The sequence below is a fragment of the Trachinotus anak genome, unplaced genomic scaffold, assembly GCF_046630095.1.
Source record: "Trachinotus anak isolate AG129_WGS33_773 ecotype Australia unplaced genomic scaffold, CSIRO_AGI_Tana_v1 ptg000011l, whole genome shotgun sequence".
Taxonomy (NCBI): Eukaryota; Metazoa; Chordata; class Actinopteri; order Carangiformes; family Carangidae; genus Trachinotus; species Trachinotus anak.
In genome coordinates this window covers 15,521,297-15,539,970 of record NW_027273862.1, presented here as the reverse complement: position 1 = coordinate 15,539,970, position 18,674 = coordinate 15,521,297, and the positions used below count along the sequence as shown (strand labels likewise).

General features: G+C 39.4%; 1 protein-coding gene across 1 annotated transcript in view; it reads left to right on the top strand.

Annotated features, from left to right (window-relative positions):
- adam10a (ADAM metallopeptidase domain 10a) overlaps positions 1-18,665 on the top strand; it is a 25,247-nt gene extending 6,582 nt beyond the window's left edge. The window contains exons 3-16 of the mRNA XM_071488378.1: positions 4,672-4,790; positions 5,726-5,884; positions 8,600-8,700; positions 9,501-9,659; positions 10,007-10,099; positions 10,312-10,495; positions 13,890-14,053; positions 14,181-14,364; positions 14,451-14,601; positions 14,721-14,904; positions 15,021-15,132; positions 15,310-15,530; positions 15,667-15,793; positions 15,905-18,665. Of these exons, the coding sequence (XP_071344479.1) occupies positions 4,672-4,790; positions 5,726-5,884; positions 8,600-8,700; positions 9,501-9,659; positions 10,007-10,099; positions 10,312-10,495; positions 13,890-14,053; positions 14,181-14,364; positions 14,451-14,601; positions 14,721-14,904; positions 15,021-15,132; positions 15,310-15,530; positions 15,667-15,793; positions 15,905-16,011 (2,065 nt within the window). The 3' untranslated portion in view covers positions 16,012-18,665. The remainder of the gene's footprint in view (positions 1-4,671; positions 4,791-5,725; positions 5,885-8,599; positions 8,701-9,500; positions 9,660-10,006; positions 10,100-10,311; positions 10,496-13,889; positions 14,054-14,180; positions 14,365-14,450; positions 14,602-14,720; positions 14,905-15,020; positions 15,133-15,309; positions 15,531-15,666; positions 15,794-15,904) is intronic.
- Positions 18,666-18,674: the final 9 nt, after the last annotated feature.

The following is an 18,674-nucleotide window of genomic DNA, read 5'->3' as shown; positions in this document are numbered from 1 at the left end:
TGCATTTGCACCTTTCTGACTCAGTTATTTCTGTCTGCTTTTCCCACTTCCTCTTTTTCTTTTTTGTCACGTTTAAGAGTGTAACAATAATTTACCTCAGAAATATTGTTTTTTCAGCCAGCTTCCCCTGTTTTCCTCTTCACCAAGCTTGTCTGTTGTGTGTTATCTGTCAAACAGATCCTTTTCCTGTGCTTTCTTGCTTTTTCCTGTCATTGCTGGCCTTTGAGAAACAGCTGGCTCTGCCTGTAATGGTGAGGTAATCACGGAGTCATACAGCATGACCATTTTCTGAAGAAGCTGAATTGAAGATGGGTAAATTGAACACAGTGAGAGATCTAAGAACAGAGTAAAATAAACTATTAACTATTGCTGTTTACATATTAACATAAAAATCCCTCTGGCTGTTTTTTATTTGCTCCTAGTTTGCTCATGTTTGTGCTGCTTCAAATATTAAATGTAATTCTTTTGTAATGTGTCAGAGAGATTTTGATTTATTTCGGCTGTGTTAAGGCTTCCATCTGTTGTTTGGTTATTGACATCATACTGTATATTAGTATCTGTGTTTTCCAGAATTGTAAAAAAGTTATCTTTAGGAGAAACAGAACCAAACCTAAAGCTAGTATTTTATTCTTTATATCTTCACTGAATTCAGTCATGTTTATGTGTGTGTGCAGTGTGTGCACACACACTCTCTTCTTTGAGAGCAAGACTGTGTGGTACTATAGAGGTTTGTTGTAACAAGAGAAAAGCTTACTTGTGTATGCCCACTCACGTATTTGTGGTGGGGTCAGGTGACAGAACAAGGCAGGGCTACAGTTGTCTCTGTGGAGGGCTTCTTTACAGAAAGAAGAGCCAAAACTTAGTCAAGCATCGGCTAATACAATGCTGTTGGAAGTGACAATTCCCAGTTCAGTTTAGTGTCCAGCTTTTCAAGAATGCAACTTATTTATGAGAAGTATATTTCCTATTTGTAATACATGAAGATATGAACATCTTTGGCAAACCTAAGGGCTCAGCGTTGTTCAGAAGCAAATATGTCTTCCTCTGAGATATAGTCTGTTTACAGTATGTTGCACATTAGGAGGAGTTTTTACAGACAACATAGATTGAGAACAAGCACATCTAACACCAAACATACACTAGTAGCTTATGGCTATGTGTTTTTTATCTTCAAGTCTGGAGTATGTGGGGCTTCCAGGGCTCTGTGCAAGAAAGGAGGATGGCTTTCCTAGATACTGCACATTGCAAAAAGTGACAGAAATTAGAATTACCACCTCATGGTTTATGCCTCCGCCAACCAGGTAGGTTGCAGGTTCCATCCATGTCTGTCCAGACACATATAATATATGTATTGAAGATTTTGAAGGCATTTGATAAAAGGCAGTAAGTGTATTTTTTTTTTATATAGGGATATGTGAATGACATTGATTTGACTCGACTTTGTTAAGCTTTGTTGTTTCTGTCCTGCTGTGTGTCTACTGTATTAGTGTATAAGTTCACTAAGAGAAACAAGAAACAAGAAAGAGTTGGGTTCCTTGTATGTGTTTGCATGCTTGGACAAAAAAGCTGATTCTGATAGAACACAAGGTTGTAGCCATGACAGCAGACAAAGCTTCAAATATGGATGTTGCTGCAAAGAAGCTACAAATTCTTAAACGTGGCTGCTTCACACACGTCTTCAACCCAGCAGCACAGATGACCTGTTCAGTCACCACCGTTTCATCTTGTGCACCAAGATTAGTGTCACCAGTTCAGTATCCAACCAAATGTGAAATGTGGTCACAATCTCCCCTTCTGCTCCTGAGTTATAACATTGAATAATGGCCTGAAAAGTGTATTTGCAGAAAATTATGATCCACAGTGAAGTTGACCTTTAACCTTTTGGATATAAAATGTTGTTAGTTCATCATTTTATCCTACTAGACATTTGTGTTATATTTTAATCATTATTAGTGTATGAATTCTTGAGTTCTTTATGGCCAAAATGTTTTGTAGGGTCACAGTGACCTTGACCTTTGATCTTTGACAAGATAAGATAAGATAAGATCGCGTTTATTAGTCCCACAGTGTGGAAATTCACAGTGTTACAGCAGCAAAGTGGCAGTGCAGAGAACAGGAAAGCTGCAGAAACTGCAATAACAAATAACAAATGACCCCCAAACTCTAAGCAGTTCATCCTTGAGTCTAAGTGAATATTTGTGCCAACTTTGAAGACATTCCCTAGGCATTCCCAAGAGATCACATTCACAATTATGGCACAGATGGATGGACGGACAACCTGAAAACATAATGCCTCCAGTGATGTTGCTGGCGTGCACACATAAAAATACAAAACAAAGCAGGATAGGATGCCCTTCCAGGAAATGTAATCATGTAACCAAACTGCTTAATATTAATATAGGTTAGATATTGTCTCCTTTGTAGGCATCCCATCTCTGTGGACACTGCTTGAGGACACTCTGTTTCCTTGAGCTGGCCTGCTTACTGAGCAAGTGTATGACTGTCAGATGCTTGAGTTAGTATGTTCAGCATTTGAGATATGTCTGAATAATTCATCAGTCAGCTGCCTCTCTGAGATGAGTAGTACAGACTTGATCCTCAGCCTCCTCTCCTTCTGTTGTTATGCTTCTGCAAGTTTGTCAGCAAGTTAGTTTTTTTTTGTTTGCAACATGAAACAGTGATTTACTTTCTTTCTTGTTTTTTCAGTTGGTAAAACCTTTGACCATTTGGGATGATGTTTGAAAATGAATAGATTTCTTGGCTTTCATATTGATCTCAGTCATTTGGAAATGTTATAGATAAGGAAGCAAGTGGTTGAACATGAAAAAGTTGCACCATAAAGTTTTAAAGCAACAAGTGTAAATGCGTATATTTCTCACTCAGTGATCCCTCTCTGTCAAAAATATTTTGTAACTGAATAATAAATTTATGAATCTATGTTCAGCAGAGACCAGTGTGCCACAGTGGTGTCATGGGTTCACTGAACTTTCAACACTCTCTTTATGTTGAAACTCTTTTCCTCTTTCTTTTTCTTTCTCTTAGCTTCATTTGAATAGGTCCTCTGACAGAAGATTCCTGTTTCAGAATACACATCACATCTTGTTAGGCTGCTTGAAATAAGGACAATTCCACTTTTTTAAAAAAAAAATCATCCATGTTCTTTAACAGTAGCATAGGTGTGTGTGTGTGTGTGTGTGTGTGTGTGTGTGTGTGTGTGTGTGTGTGTGTGTGTGTGTGAGAGAGAGAGAGAGTGACATAAAGGGAAAACTAAGTGCTGGTGCAGGTCAAGGACTCATCCTGGAGAAGGAAATCCTGGTCTCTGTCTGACCCTTACAACATCATTTGCTATCTCTTCCTCACAAACTTTTTCCAAACACATGTTCCACCCCTTTCCACAGCCACCTGTATGTCTCTTGTGCTCCTGTTTCTCTTTGTTTTACTCTACTGATGTTTTCATGGACTCATTCCTACAGTGTAGTAATTCTTCCCATACATCCTCAGTGGTTAAATTAGTCATTAATAGTGTGAAGTATAGCTGAGTATCTTAGGGGGAGACATCAATCTACTTTTGGTTTGTCCAAAACTAGAGCGATTGTTTACGCAGACACTTTAAAGGGGCATTCTGCAGATTTCACACACAGTCAAGTGTACTACTCGGCTCTTTGAACACTTGTATTATGTCCTCAATGGGTGTGGCAGGTGTTTTCCAAAGTCTGAGAAAATAACCCAGATGATGCCATCAAATTGTCTTATGTTGGGCTTTGAGACTAAACTCTCAATTAAAGACGGGAGTATTTAAAAAAACAAAAAAACATGGCCATTAGCCAGAGAAATTAAATGGTGCTATTGGTTGTATTAGGGGAAATTCATGATCTGGTGTTTCTTGTTTGGAGCTTGACCCATAAGTGATTAGAACTCATTGGCACTGACTACACTTGTAGGATGCTTATTAATTTTTTTTTTATTCCTGCCTGAAACTACCTAATTTCAGCTTATATGAGATATATACCTGAGGACTACTTGACAGTTAATCAAAATTTTCTCTAAAATGTCCAAACATGAGGAATGTCATGTCGTGTTAATTTTGCCTTGTTGTGGATTGTGTTATCATTAGAAAAAATAAGTGGGACAATCCATAAAGGGCTCAGTATGAGAGAGTAATGTGAGTAATGTGAACATTTGAGTCATCTGGCAGAAGCTTCATACCTTAAGACCAAGCCATGTGATTACGAAAGAGATTTCTGGTGGGGAGTGTTCCTCTGAACTACTCAGTGCATCACCTCAGGTTTATGGGAAGCTAGTGGCTCATGTGCACCTCATGTGATGCATGCCTTTTTGTCTTTGGCATCACGGTTATGTGGGTGAGAGGATTTCAAAAAATGTTTTAAGGCTACGCACAAATGTTCATGTTTCTTTCCTCATGAGCCACACTGAGCAGCAACCAGCAGAAAAAAGACATTTTCACTGAGCTTCACCATGCTGCTGTGCTAAGTCCCCTGTGTGCTGTCTTTGCTCCCCAGTTCTTCATACAAAAACTATGACATTACCAGAATAACAGTTGTGGGTTTGGATGTCAGTGGGACTGTGTATCGCACTGCCCATGTGTCAGTGTGTCAAAGTTCTTTTGCTAATCAGACATTTTCTCATATTCTGCTTTTTTTTTTTTTTTAGACATTTTAACTTGCGGATGAAGAGGGATGCAACTCTATTTTCTCCAGATCTCATCATTGATGTGTCAGGAGAAGAGGCACCTATTGATACATCACATATTTATAGTGGAGAGATCTTTGGTAAGTTGCACACCACATCCTGGAAAGAGGAGCCATTTCTTAGCAGGAAATGTCTCTAATCCAATTATGGTGGTCATTTTTCAATTATATTGAAAGTCAGTATCATCACATTCTCATTTAATCATTCATACATTATCCTCTAACTCATCCCTGCAACTGCGTTTGTGTGTGAGTGAGAGAGAGAAATTTCAGGGATTGTTTTCGTCAAGTTTTTATCACATCACAATCCACCACACACAGAACTTAACTTTTACCTTTCATTCAGTGCTTCTTTCCACTCAGTCCCCTCCCTTCCTGCACGTCTTCCTGCTGCTTGTGTCCCACAGAGAGAAAAGACGAGAAAAAAACAAAAGTGTTTTCCTGCAAACAAGAAAAGAAACACAGGGATTTATGTTTTTCTTATCGAGGATGGAGCCCTCATAATAAGTGTCCTTAATCTCTGCTCAGGGATTTCAGGAAAAAAAATGTAGCTGTGGAAATCCATACAAATGTTTTGAACATATATTAAATATGATTTGTGTTCAAATACACAACATGCACACAACGTAATTTCATGACATATCATGAGTGCTTGTGGTCATAATGCAGCACTGGTGCATGAAAACTTGAGTGGTATCATGCTGCATTGTTTACATTTAATAAGTCGTTTCCTAAAATTTTGGCATGCTACATATCTTTATTTTACTGCTGTGATAACAATTTGGATTCTATTTTTTTCTATATACGGTGGTAGTAAATCCTCTCTGTGCCTGGAGAAGCTTATTGAACAGATCTCTTCTACTTCACTTAAGCAGCTTGAATATTTAGACCAGATGTGTTTCAATGTGTTTCTTAGAACAATATTACTCTGTTCTTCAGTTGAAATATTTCAACTTTCTTTACAGTCAAACACTGTCTTGTTTGCCTCTGATCATCCCTCCTGTTCTGTGTTTCAGGGGAAAAGGGCACACTGACCCATGGCTCTGTGGTCAATGGACGCTTTGAGGGCTTCATTAAAACCTACCAAGGAACATACTATGTTGAGCCCTCAGAGAGGTACCTACAGGACAAGAATGTGCCCTTCCACTCTGTCATCTATCATGAGGATGATATCAGTAAGTGTACTTGTTTAAGTGAAAGGAACTGGTAAACACCACAGGCAGTTAAAGTCCATGTAAACTGCATACAGGAAATTAAAAGGTTTGATTGCCTAGCCTTTATGTAATGACACCGACATGTGTCTTGTTGAACAAATAGTAGTAGTACAATGTTTTCAAAGGCACCTTAAAACAAAAGCATCTTAAAACAAATGTATTCACTACAGATTAAAAGTATTGAAGGTTGTCACCTAACCAGGTCATTAAAATAAATGAGATTGTATATTGAGAGCTATTAAGGCAGAAATCGAAGACTTAAAAGAAAGAGTAAATATTGCATTTTGTATTACGAGGAATTAAACTGATGTGTTGGTGTGGCCAATGCTGTGAAGTAAGGGGCTGGTGGTTAAACAGTTCATAGAAGAGCTTGACAAGATTGGAGAAAAGGTTACATTTGACAGACTGTTCGCAGCAGGATTTGGCTCTGGGTCCTGGGCCACGGTCAAGATGGTCAGTAGTAGAATTAGAGCATGACAAAACGTAGACATGACTCATAGCCATTGCTAAAGGTCAGACTACAACCAACAGAGAAGTTCTCATTCAGGAGGCTGCAAGCCTCTCAGTCTTTACCTTGAGAACAGAACTCTGAAAATGTTTGGCAGTAGATTTCATACAGGCAAGGTGTGGTTGTGGGTGAACACAATGAAGCAAACAAAAAAACTCAATCTAGTGACATGAGACTCATAATTCCAGCTCAAAGAACTGCATTTAGCTGACAGGCAGTGAGTCCGATATGAACCCCACCCTGGATTTGGGTTTCCTGATATTCACTGCAGCTTGTTCGCTTGTTACTTCTTTGTAAATCATACACACAAGCCTAAACACAGACATAGGGAGATTCTTTTGAACTGACAATGAAAGGAGAAGTGAGAAAGGAGGGTTGGAAGGAAAGTTTGCAGACGTAAATTCTTGTAATCATGGCTAAGAAACTTGCTATTTAGTTATGTATAATTCCACCCACTTGATAAAGAAAGAGTTTCTTTTTTTGTACAAGCGATGTCATACTTCCATAGATTTGGACTTCATCTCTACCTGTTATCATTCTATTTAACTCTGATTTGGTGGTTTTACATGAAAGGACTAGTCGCTGCTGAGTAAGGGTGGAGTGGGGTGGGGCCTTACAAACTTGCATGGATATTTTCTAAAATATACCATAGTATTTTAGGCTATAATTAATGCAGTATTTCTGCCATCCTTCATGCACAGACAAGAATGAGTTTTCAAATGGTCCCTGCTAACATCTCCATTAAGTTGTAATGAGACACTATACATTGTGAAAATTACCCCCTGCACCATAACTTAAGTCTCCCTGTGTTTTTTGATTCTGGTATCAGTGAAACAGATGGAGGAGTGGCAGTTAAAAAAAAAAAAAAAAAAACACAAATTCCTTTGAACTTTTTTTTTGATCAAAATGCAAGGGTCATTTGATCAGCAGTTGAATGAGACGGCTTTCACTGTAGGGACAAAGCCAGCTTTCTCTGTAAAGATTGAAAACATGCTGTCAGAGGTTGAATGCGTTGTTTCAGTGTGTGTCCAGTCAGTTTAGTAACCAGCACAGGACTGTTCTCGTTAATGAATGACTATCAGTGGCTGTGAGACATTCAGGCTGATGTCCTGCACTGCTGTTAATGGGATCATGAGTTTTGCAAATACAAGTTGCTCAGAGGCAAGTCATCCATTGATTGAAACCAACATCATAAGGTCACATTGATTTGGAGGCCTCGCTAAATTTTTTTAAACACATTTTGTATATCAGCATTTTAAAATGCCAGCACACTGTCTGCATTGTTCATTGTTGTTTAGGTGATTTGGCGTTTTGGCTGCTGACCCTCATTAGGCTTATAAAGACATCATACTAAATGACAGGTGACAGTTTGTTATTCACCTTAACTACAACTCTTGCTATTAACTTCATGAATGTATAGCAGAAGGTTGCATCCGCTGCTTCGCTGAAACAACTAGTGGTATAAAGCTCTTATCTCAACACACAATCATACTAAACAAAGCAGGTCTAGATCATACTCTTTATAATAAGCACTTGGCAACAGTGGCAAGGAAAAACATCCTTGTGAGAGGCAGAAACTTTAAGTATCTGACATTTTCTCATTGAATAAGCCCAAAATAAATCTGATATATTCCTCAACAGTCTGTTCATTCATTCCTACTTTATCTGAAACTGCTTTTTCATTGATGATGGTAAACTTTGAGTCATACATTATTTGCTGTGGGATTGCCGTATAGGTGTGGCCAGTGTTGAACTGGGTTGTGACTATCAGCAGAGGTGGCGATTGTAGATTGTAAAACTAATCCCATTTTGTCTTTGTGATCCCATAAAGACAACAACTGAAGCCAAATGATCATATGTAGTGGGACAGAGATTCAAATGTTGTTGCTGAAATGGGTATTGTTAATATAAAAACAGAAGAATGCAGTCACTTTGTACACAGAGTGCAGTCTATATATGACTGTAACAGAGACTGTGATTGAAAACACTGTGAGAAAATACAAAGAAAGATGTGACGGAGGGAGGAAGATAAAATTGATTTATTAGTTCGTCCTTTTCTACCCACCCTGATTCACTTCCTGTAGCCGCACCAGACATGATCCTAAAGAGATCCATGATGCAGTGTAAGCTCTTCACAATCACTCTTTTATCTCCTCCCTATCTGCCAGATTATCCTCATAAGTATGGCTCAGAGGGCGGCTGTGCTGACCACTCAGTGTTTGAGAGGATGAGGAAGCACCAGGCATCGGCAGTAGAAGAACCAGCCAAAGTAAGTGTCAACAAAGCCCCTCCCCCTCCCACTAGCTCATAATTAAATGCACAGATGGACACGGCTCATGAGATTAAATAGATCCTATGTTATATCCAACCTACCTTACACTAAGAGTAAGGCCATGTGTATATTTTTATGCCACTGTGCTGGTGACAGTAATTGCTGGAGGCATTCTGTTTTTGGGTTGACCATCCATCTGTTTGTCTTTTTGTCATAGACGAGGTATCTCGTTAATGCCTTGAGGAAATTTCTTCAGATTTTGCACAAATATTCACTTGCACTCACTCACTCAGATGAACTAGATTAGGTTTGGTGTTCAAAGTTCAAGGACACAGTGACCAACTTGGCTAGCTGGTGGAGGCCTACAACCACAAGGTGGTCATTCTAAGGGTGTACCAGATAATTAGCAGTCTTGAAGCCATACCCACCCTTTTTAAATATGGCAGTGTAAATTTTCTGCAGGAGATCTTGGCTGAAAACAATAAGATGAACACCTGTTATAGTGTGAAGCGTCATATAATACAAAGCCCTTTTCTTTGTGTGCAGTATCGCCAGAGCAGAAAGTATTTTTCTTCTACACACTGAAAATTCACCAGACACTATTGAGCCACACTATAATGCTTTGCAAAATAAGAGGCAGCTATCATAAAAGAAAAGGACTCACTGTAATCCGAACTGATGGGTATTTGGCTAGGGATAGGATTAACCGTCTATTTTACTCCCCTCAGTTTCTGACTACTTTGCCCTCACCACTCCATCTTCCTCCTGTGCTGTCCTGACAATTGTTTTTTGTATAGGGGGTGAGCAGTGTGTTGGAAGAGGAGAGCTCCCATGGTCCTGTTATTCTGAGGAGGAAGAGGGCAGCTGGGAAAGAGAAAAACACGTGCCAGCTCTTCATCCAGACTGACCACCTGTTCTTTAGATACTATGGCACAAGAGAGGCTGTCATTGCCCAGGTATGCCATACAGTATGCATACAGTAAACATGACTTGTGTTTAGAGGCTCTTTTGCCTGCACCTACAGTACTTCATATTCAAACACACATCTTCTGAGTTGTTTAATTATTCATCTGCTCAGGCCATGTTTTCTCTCTCAAAGATTTGCTTAGAAAATGCTTAGCTGGTGTATCTGAGTCAGTGGTTATTATTATTTTTTTTTTTTTTTAGAAATGTCAGCATCAGGGAATGTGAAAACCATTAGTCTCTTCAATGAATTAGTAACAGAAGCTAGCATGGCATGTTGTCTTTTTCCACTTCTGTATTCTTCTTCCCATTAATCTTTACCTCAACACTTTCTCCTCAGATCTCCAGCCATGTAAAGGCTATCGACTCCATTTACCAGGCCACAGACTTCATGGGCATCCGAAACATCAGCTTCATGGTTAAAAGGATCAGGGTGAGCTGCATATATTTTGAGTGGAGATGTCTGTGGGCCTGTCTGCTTGGCAGTGACCATTATGGTGTAGATGTAGTTTCCTCAGTGTGAAAATTTTCCATTTTATGCCAAGGACCTTTTAGATTCTTCAGGCTCTTATCTACTACTCCCTCTGTGTGGAGGTGTCTCTCCTTTCCCACTGCTCCCATTAAATGTTTAACTCTTTCTTTCAGATAAACACCACCATTGATGAAAAGGACAGAAGCAATCCTTTTCGCTTTGCCAACATCGGAGTGGAGAAGTTCTTGGAGCTTAACTCAGAACAGAACCATGATGACTACTGCCTGGCCTATGTCTTCACTGATAGGGACTTTGATGATGGTGTGCTTGGCTTGGCTTGGGTTGGGGCTCCCTCAGGTTTGTGCAAAACACACACACCCACATACAAACATACATACATACATACATACACACAGCCCTATTGGTGACTTCCTGTGTTGCTCAGAGATTTTTAAACTGGTTTGGGTGCTTTCTAACACAGGGCTTACTTCAGGTTGTCCTTCAGGTTTCAGGTCTCTGAATGCCACCAATGCTACACATTGTTATGCCTCTGTGCAGGCCAGATTCGGAGGCATTATATTTTCGGGTTGTCCAGCCATCCCTCCCATCTTTGTGAATGTGATATATCAGTAACGCCTTGAGATAATTTCTTCAAATTTGGCACAAACATTGCCTTTGATTCAAGAATGAACTAATTCGATTTTTGTGGGCAAAGGCTAAAGTGACACGTTTTGGTCATAACACACAAATTCAAATGCTAATTATTACACAATGTCTAATAGGCTAAAATGATGAAGTGATGACATTTTATATATTAATAGTCAATGGTCAACTTCACTGTGACACAATAATGTCCTGTAAAAACACTTCCAGCTATTACTCAATGCTTTAACTGAGAAAGGGGAGATTGTGACCATATCTCCTGCAGCTTGGCTAGTTGGAGGAGGCACACAAGGTGGTAATTGTAGTCTTCATCTATAACTTTGTCGAGATCAGTTTAGTTTGAAATCCCAGATCTCAGCAACCTTGGCAGTATTGTTGTGGTGAGCAGAATGAGCACGGGCTGAAATGCCAGTAGGTCAACTCCTCCCCTGTTATCGTACTATTGATGTTCCTTAAAATAATGAACAAATCTCAGATAGGACTGTGTCTCTGTTAACCCCAGCAGACCCTGATAAGCCTCAAACCATCTCAGTCATTTCATTACCAACCTTATGAACACCACACACACACACACACACACACACACACACACACACACACACACACACACACACACACACACACACACACACACACACACACACACACACACACACACACACACACACACACACACCCCTAAGCAATTCAAAGCACAGCTAACAGAAAACATTTTGAAGTTATGGTTATGTCAGCATTTTGTGTCTGTCTGTGTGTGTTCATCAGGATCTCTAGATTTTTCTGAAGATAGCAAATCATGGCCTTGCTTAGAAAAGGTTTAAAGAGTCAAGTCCTACTGAAAGTTGAGATTTATAAAGATTTTGAACCTAATAAAAGACAAATAATTGCCTTCCAGAAAGAGGCTTAAAGAGGCAATAACAGCACAAGCATTATGGTCAGTTTGGTCATTGAACAAAGAAGAAAGTACTAAATTGTCACACTTATTACAAGTCATTTATGTTTCAGTCATTAACAACCTGCTTAAATTCACCGTAAGGGTAGAAAGAGAGCTTTAATGGCCTTGTGCTGCTGCAATAATCTGCTGAAGTGCATGAAAGTGGCCAACTTTTGCACATACAACACATAAGTCACTTTGACAGTCACTCATAAAACAAAACAAGGTGGAAATGGGGCATGGAGGGAATTGAATTATCGACATTGTGTGATCTTTCCTGGAGTCTTCAATGTGTGAACTGGTTAGTATCTATGTTTTTGAGTAGTATGTCTGTGTTTGAGAAAATAGGTTGCATTAGCATGACTACATAATAGATAAGATTTATGTGGTAATGTATACCGGGAATGCCTCTATCGGTCTTCCTCTGTCAGGATTCATGATCTACAGAAATCTATATAAACGACTCTTTGCTCACAAACACAACACATGTGAATTATGGCTGTGGTGAGCTCTCCTTTCTATTCCTCTGACTACACTCAGCCACAACCATCTCAACATGAAGAATACAGCAGCAAACTCAGACAATCAATACTGGCAAATTAGAAAAGCTGTAAGCTGAAAGAATCGATTGAGGGTAAGAGATGGGTTGCATTGAGCTGTGGGGTGAATATTTGAGCAAAGGGAGACTAGAACAAACGGCCATCAGGCCATCACTAGTGAAGCACAACTAATGTACGTCTTGTTTAATATGACCAGTTATACAAACACTAAACTGTACAATTCTGAAAGAACACACACACATGCAGTATAAAGATGTAAAGCGTGCAGTCATGCTCATTTACAATTACACATAATGGATGCATTGTTTATTGTATTAAGTGCCTTGGTCTCGTGCTGCTGTGCGGCTGGAAGCTCCCTCTGAAGTTGCTAATCACTGTGTTTACGGATAATGGGAAAAGCAGAAGCACTGAGGGAATGCTTATTGTTGACTGTGTTTTGTTGTGCTTTTTCAAGTTGATCTTGTTTTTGGCATTTTCATTTTAAATCTTTTAAAGTGCAGAAAAGTAACCAAGGCCAGGAGCCAGTTTATATACAGTATACTGTATATTAGTATAGTTATTATACTCTGCATGCACAGTCATTTTTATAGTAGGGCTGAACAATTAATCAAAATATTACTGAAATCGCAAAATTGCAGGAGCTGCAATTTTTTGATAAAGGTAAAATATGTCACAACATACCCTTGTGAAACATTGTGGTGTTACAGAGACGCCCTGGCCTCCAAATCATTTTCTCCAGACATAATCGAACATGCTTGTTTGGTAGAGACTGCAGCAAAAATCACGTCATTGTCATTATCATCATCATCAGCATTTTTATGCTTTTTTTTTTTTTTAGTGAAATTGAAATGCAAACATTCCCACTAAAATCGTGACTCATCACAATGGCAACATGTGTCAAAATAATTTCAATACATCAGGTCATTAAATATATTTAGGCAATGACATATCGGACAAATCAAGTTATAATGTTGAATCATTATTTTAATAAATTGGTTTCACTTCTTTGTTTACGTTGTGGTAGTAGTATATGTGTGTGTGTGTGTATGTATGTGTATATATATATATATATGTATGTGTGTGTGTGTGTGTTCATACACCCTTACAGACTGATGTATATCAGTGGTTATGTTTCACTTGTTAAAATCTAAATGGGGCTCATAATCCTCAGTGATAAAGTTAAAGATACTAACTGGTCTATCTAACAGGGCAAGTTATACAGCTTGGTAAAAACATATCTTCATTTTTGCCCCCATGCATACAGAACAATATGGTTTAAGTTGTATGGTCAAACCAACACCACAGAAACTTGGCTGATCATGTGCTTCGTCGATAAAAGTTACTGTAGCTTATGGATCAGTGATTTTTTTTCTCGATTGCAGGATTAGGTAAGTATTGTTTTCTGTGAACTGTGGAGCAGTGACACCTGCTGTTGCCAAACTGTTCCCCTCCTCAGGAGCAACTACCAGTACAAGCAGGTTACTTTCCCTGCTGGTGCTTTCCCATTCTTAAAATAAAAACAACAAATCTTGTTTAGTATGTAAATAGTGTGATAATCAGTACTCCTCTTACATTTTTGTTTCTTCTGCCACAGGAAGCTCTGGGGGCATCTGTGAGAAGAACAAAATGTACTCTGATGGAAAGAAGAAGTCTCTGAACACTGGCATCATCACTGTGCAGAACTACGCCTCCCATGTCCCTCCCAAGGTGTCACACATCACCTTTGCTCATGAGGTTGGGCACAACTTTGGCTCTCCTGTAAGTCCTATGATTTCATACATTGGCGTTTGCCAGTACACTTCCGGCCAACCTGTGCAACATATTATATGAGGCTCTGTCTTAAGTTTCTCTACCCTCTCCCCTAAACCTGTCTGCTCTTTCACAGCATGACTCTGGGATTGAATGCACCCCTGGAGAGTCTAAGTTACAGGACAAAAAGGAACGGGGCAACTACATCATGTACGCCAGAGCCACATCTGGGGACAAGCTCAACAATAACAAGTTCTCGATCTGCAGCATCCGCAATATAAGCGCTGTTCTGACAAAGAAGAGAGACGACTGTTTTGTTGGTAAATTCTCTCATATAAACATATCTGTTCCTGTCTGTGTGTGAGAGAGAGATTCTGTTTTCATGCTCTTCTGTCTGTGTGTACAGAATCTGGCCAGCCTATCTGTGGTAATGGATTAATGGAAGCTGGAGAAGAGTGTGATTGTGGCTACAGTGATCAGTGTAAAGACATCTGCTGCTACAGCGCCAATGAAGAGGAGGGCAAAAAGTGCAAACTCAGACCTGGCAAAATCTGCAGGTCAGATGTGATTAGGATTTCTTTGTGCAGTACTGTAATCTGTGCAAGAATTATTGAGCACGAAAGAGTGCTGTTACATTTGTTTGTTTGATTGTATATTTGTAAATCCTTTTCTGCAGTCCCAGCCAAGGCCCATGTTGCACAGCAGAGTGTACTTTCAAGGGCTCAGATGAGAGGTGCAGACTGGAGTCCGAGTGTGCCTATGAGGGTATATGCAATGGAGCTACTGCTCAGTGTCCTGCCTCAAATCCAAAGGAAAACTTCACCTCTTGCCATTCAGAAACACAAGTCTGCATCAATGGGGTATGCTGTAATGTTTGCTGTATGGTATCTGGTATTAGCAGCCTGTGAGATTGTGTTTTTGTTTAAAGTAAAAGATTTTGAAAAGTTATTTCCTACCACCTGCTTCTTTGGACCAGGTCTGCTCTGGTTCCATTTGTGCGAAGTATTCTCTTGAGGTATGCACCTGTGCCAGCCAAGACGGCAAGGATGAGGCAGCTGAGTTATGCCATGTGTGCTGCATGGAGAAAAGTGAGTGCCATGTTCATGAATCAAAATACCCAATCACAGTTGTATTATTAAGCTAGAATTATGTGATATATGACATCAGTGACTGTTTTTCTTTTTGTTTTTAATTGTGTTATCTTAAAGCGAAACTGAGTTAACTGTCAGTATCTCAAAGGTCATTCCCTCTCCTCCTTCCCTCAGTGAATCCCAGCACCTGCAGCAGCACAGGCTCAGAGAGATGGGCCAAATTCTTCAACAAGAAGGTCACAACGCTGCAGCCCGGCTCACCCTGCAATGACTTTAAGGGTTACTGCGATGTGTTTATGAGGTGTCGCCTGGTGGATGCCGATGGGCCTCTGGCAAGACTAAAGAAAGCCATCTTCAATGCAGAGTTCTATGAGAATATTGCAGAATGGATAGTGGTGAGTGTGCCCAGAACAGGAAATCCTTTTACTCTGAACACTGGTCATCACGGTGACATAAATACAAGTCCGAGATTTTTCAGCAGTGTCCCTTGCCTTTATTTAGATATTATTTAACATATCCTGTGTTATGCAGGATCACTGGTGGGCAGTGCTGTTGATGGGCATTGCACTTATTATGCTAATGGCGGGCTTCATCAAGATCTGCAGCGTCCACACCCCCAGCAGCAATCCTAAACTTCCCCCACCAAAGCCACTGCCAGGTACAGTACATCATATATGTTCACACTTATGTTTAGATGGATGGATACATTGATTGATTCTAGCATTTGTTGTCCTTATTTGACCCTCACTGAGATGTTGATGTCCTGCAGGTACACTGAAACGGAGAAGACAGCAGAACACAAACCCACAGTCACAGGGCCAGCGGCAGCAACGTCAGTACAGAGAGAACTATCAAATGGGACAGATGAGACGCTGAGACACTGGTCTGCTCTTTGCCTTGGTTCTTCATAGTGCCTACAATGGGAGCACTTCACTCCAAAGAGTTACCTTTACCACATATTGCAAAATTCAAAGAACTTGCAAATGAAACAATTTCACTGGACAAAGCCTGGAAGTTGTTATAAGCCTAACAAACTCACTCAGCACCTCTGCTCTAAGAGCCAGATTAGCAGTGGTTCACACAGCTTTTATAGGAAATAAATAACTTTTCCAAGGAAGGACAGGAGGAGAATTCACTGATCTCTGTTATGTGGTCTTAATCTTATTTTTTTTCTTTGAATGTTTTTTTTCTATTCAAAGAATGGAGGAGAGGGAAGCAGCTTTGTGTTACGATTACCTTCCTCTGTCCTCCATCTGTGCAACCTTCTTATTTCCTGTTCTTCCTCCTCTCTGAAGTGCTGCCATCATCAGCACAATAGCAGGACTGCAAGTCACAAGAGTTTTTGCTGCCATTCAAAAGCAACACAGACATTGTCTTGGGAGAAAACTCTTTTTTTTTGCCAATTTAATTAGCTTGTTTTACATCAAAACACCATCAAACCTTAGAAGCTTTTTCTAAGGCATACATGTTCTTTCAATGTGCAATTGTACAGATGTTGCATTAGATTTTTTTCTGGTTCAAATGGAATTGACTTTCTGTATGATGAAGATTATTTACTGTTCACTTTCTCAGGATTAATAAAACAACAGCAAACAAGTGTAGTGGATGGAAGAAATGGCTGAATGTGTATTTCAAGGTGAAGTCCCTCCTGGCTGATGCCTGTAGAGAAGGGTTCACGTTAGCTGCTGTGGTATGTCGAGGGCAGATTGTATGAAGAGAATGTAGATAAATGATCTTAAACAGATTATAGTATCATCTATTATTAGATGGAGGGCTGTGGAGGAGAGATTGATTTTCTGGAGATATATATACTGTTGTGATGTGATTTTACAGCTGCGTTTACCTAATGGTCTATAGTCTAGGGCTGAAGGAAAGGGTGAGAGAATAGCTTTTTATATCAACCTGATTGTATCACACTTTTGAATTTCACACACTTGCAGTTGTTAGAGTAAACGACAAAATTGGTGAGAACCACTCAAAAGCAGTTAGATCCTCTTGGCCTCTATAGCCGAATGAATGAACCTGTCTGGTTTAAATGTGATTGTGGATTTTGCTTTTATTGATTTTACTTGCAGTTCAGATTATTTGTATATTTGGGAAATTGAATCAAATGGGGGAAACTAAAGATTCTAATTTTATTGTTGCATTGTTGCTGCTGTTAACAGACATTTACCAGAGCGAACAATCACTATGTGTCAGCCATCCACCGCCGTTCTGTTCTGTTCTGTCCTGTCCTTTCTTTTCCTACTGATGGGGATTTTCTCAAGGAACTTTGTTAGTCTTGTTATACCATGTTGGTTTATGTTATTGCATTAAAAATGTGCCTACTCAGAACAGTGTGACTGAAATTGGTGTACTAGTGTCAGTGATTTGTACCAAGGCTGAAACAATGCATGAGGTGGCAGCGTTATCAGTCTGGAGATGATGTGACTTGGGGCTTGGAAGCATTTGATAATCATAGGAAATGTAAGGGATGATTGACATACACACTATATACAGCCTACACATGAAAAAGCAAATGTTACAAACACAAATTTTCATATTATATTCCACAATTTGTTTGCAGAAATTTTGAATAAATTGTAATTAGTATTTACCATCTATGACATTATATCACTGTCCAGCCCTAGTTTTTGTTTTGTTTGTTGTCTTCAGACAGATTAAACCCAGGTCAGCTTCACTGACAGATGAAAGTGCAGAATACCATGAGTTACTGGGAAATATAGAAATATATATGTATAGTTTTTTTAAAAGTTATTTTGGGAAGGAAAAACTTGGTAGAGCAGAGACAGATTATTAAAGATTGCTCGTTTTTTCTCCTGCCCTTGGAAAAGAGTTGTATTGAGCACAGCTTCAGCTCAGCAGTGTTTTCTGTGTGAGGTGTAAGGATGTTGATCAGATCAGAATTCTATGCAGAGTATCACAGTGAACAGTGAACAAGTTACCCTCCTCACAGTGAAATGCCTTCATCGTTTTCTCCTAACTGGGTACATGGAAAATTCTATTGTGTTTTCGTAACAAAACGGTTACTCATGTCTGTGTGCTACTGCAAAGTTTCTGAACAATCCTCTGTTGCTTGTGTTGCTGGTTATGTTTGTTTGGTGCTACTGGTAGTGCTTTCTCTTCTCTGTCATCATCTTTTGCAAATTTGAAAGCTTTCGTGTGTGTGTGTGTGTCTGTGTCTGTGTGACTGCTGAATCATTGTTTTTTTTTTTTTGTTGCTTTAGTATGATGTGGACAATAGAGAGTGTCTCTGGGAACATTTTCTTTCTTTGATGATTCTGTGATTTTGAGAAAATGTGCACTGAGGTGTAAGTGATGTGAACTGAGAATCCAAAATGACATAGATTCAGTACTGCTGTCTTATTTCACTGTCTCCTCTGTGTCTTTTTGTTTTTGTTTACTTTTTTTTTCTTCTGTTTCCCACTCTGCTTACTTTGAAAATTTTATTAAATTTGCAAAGGTATTGTGCAAAAATATAATTTCTTTTGAACTACTTGAAATACATTAATAAACAAGAATTGATCAAATGTTTATTT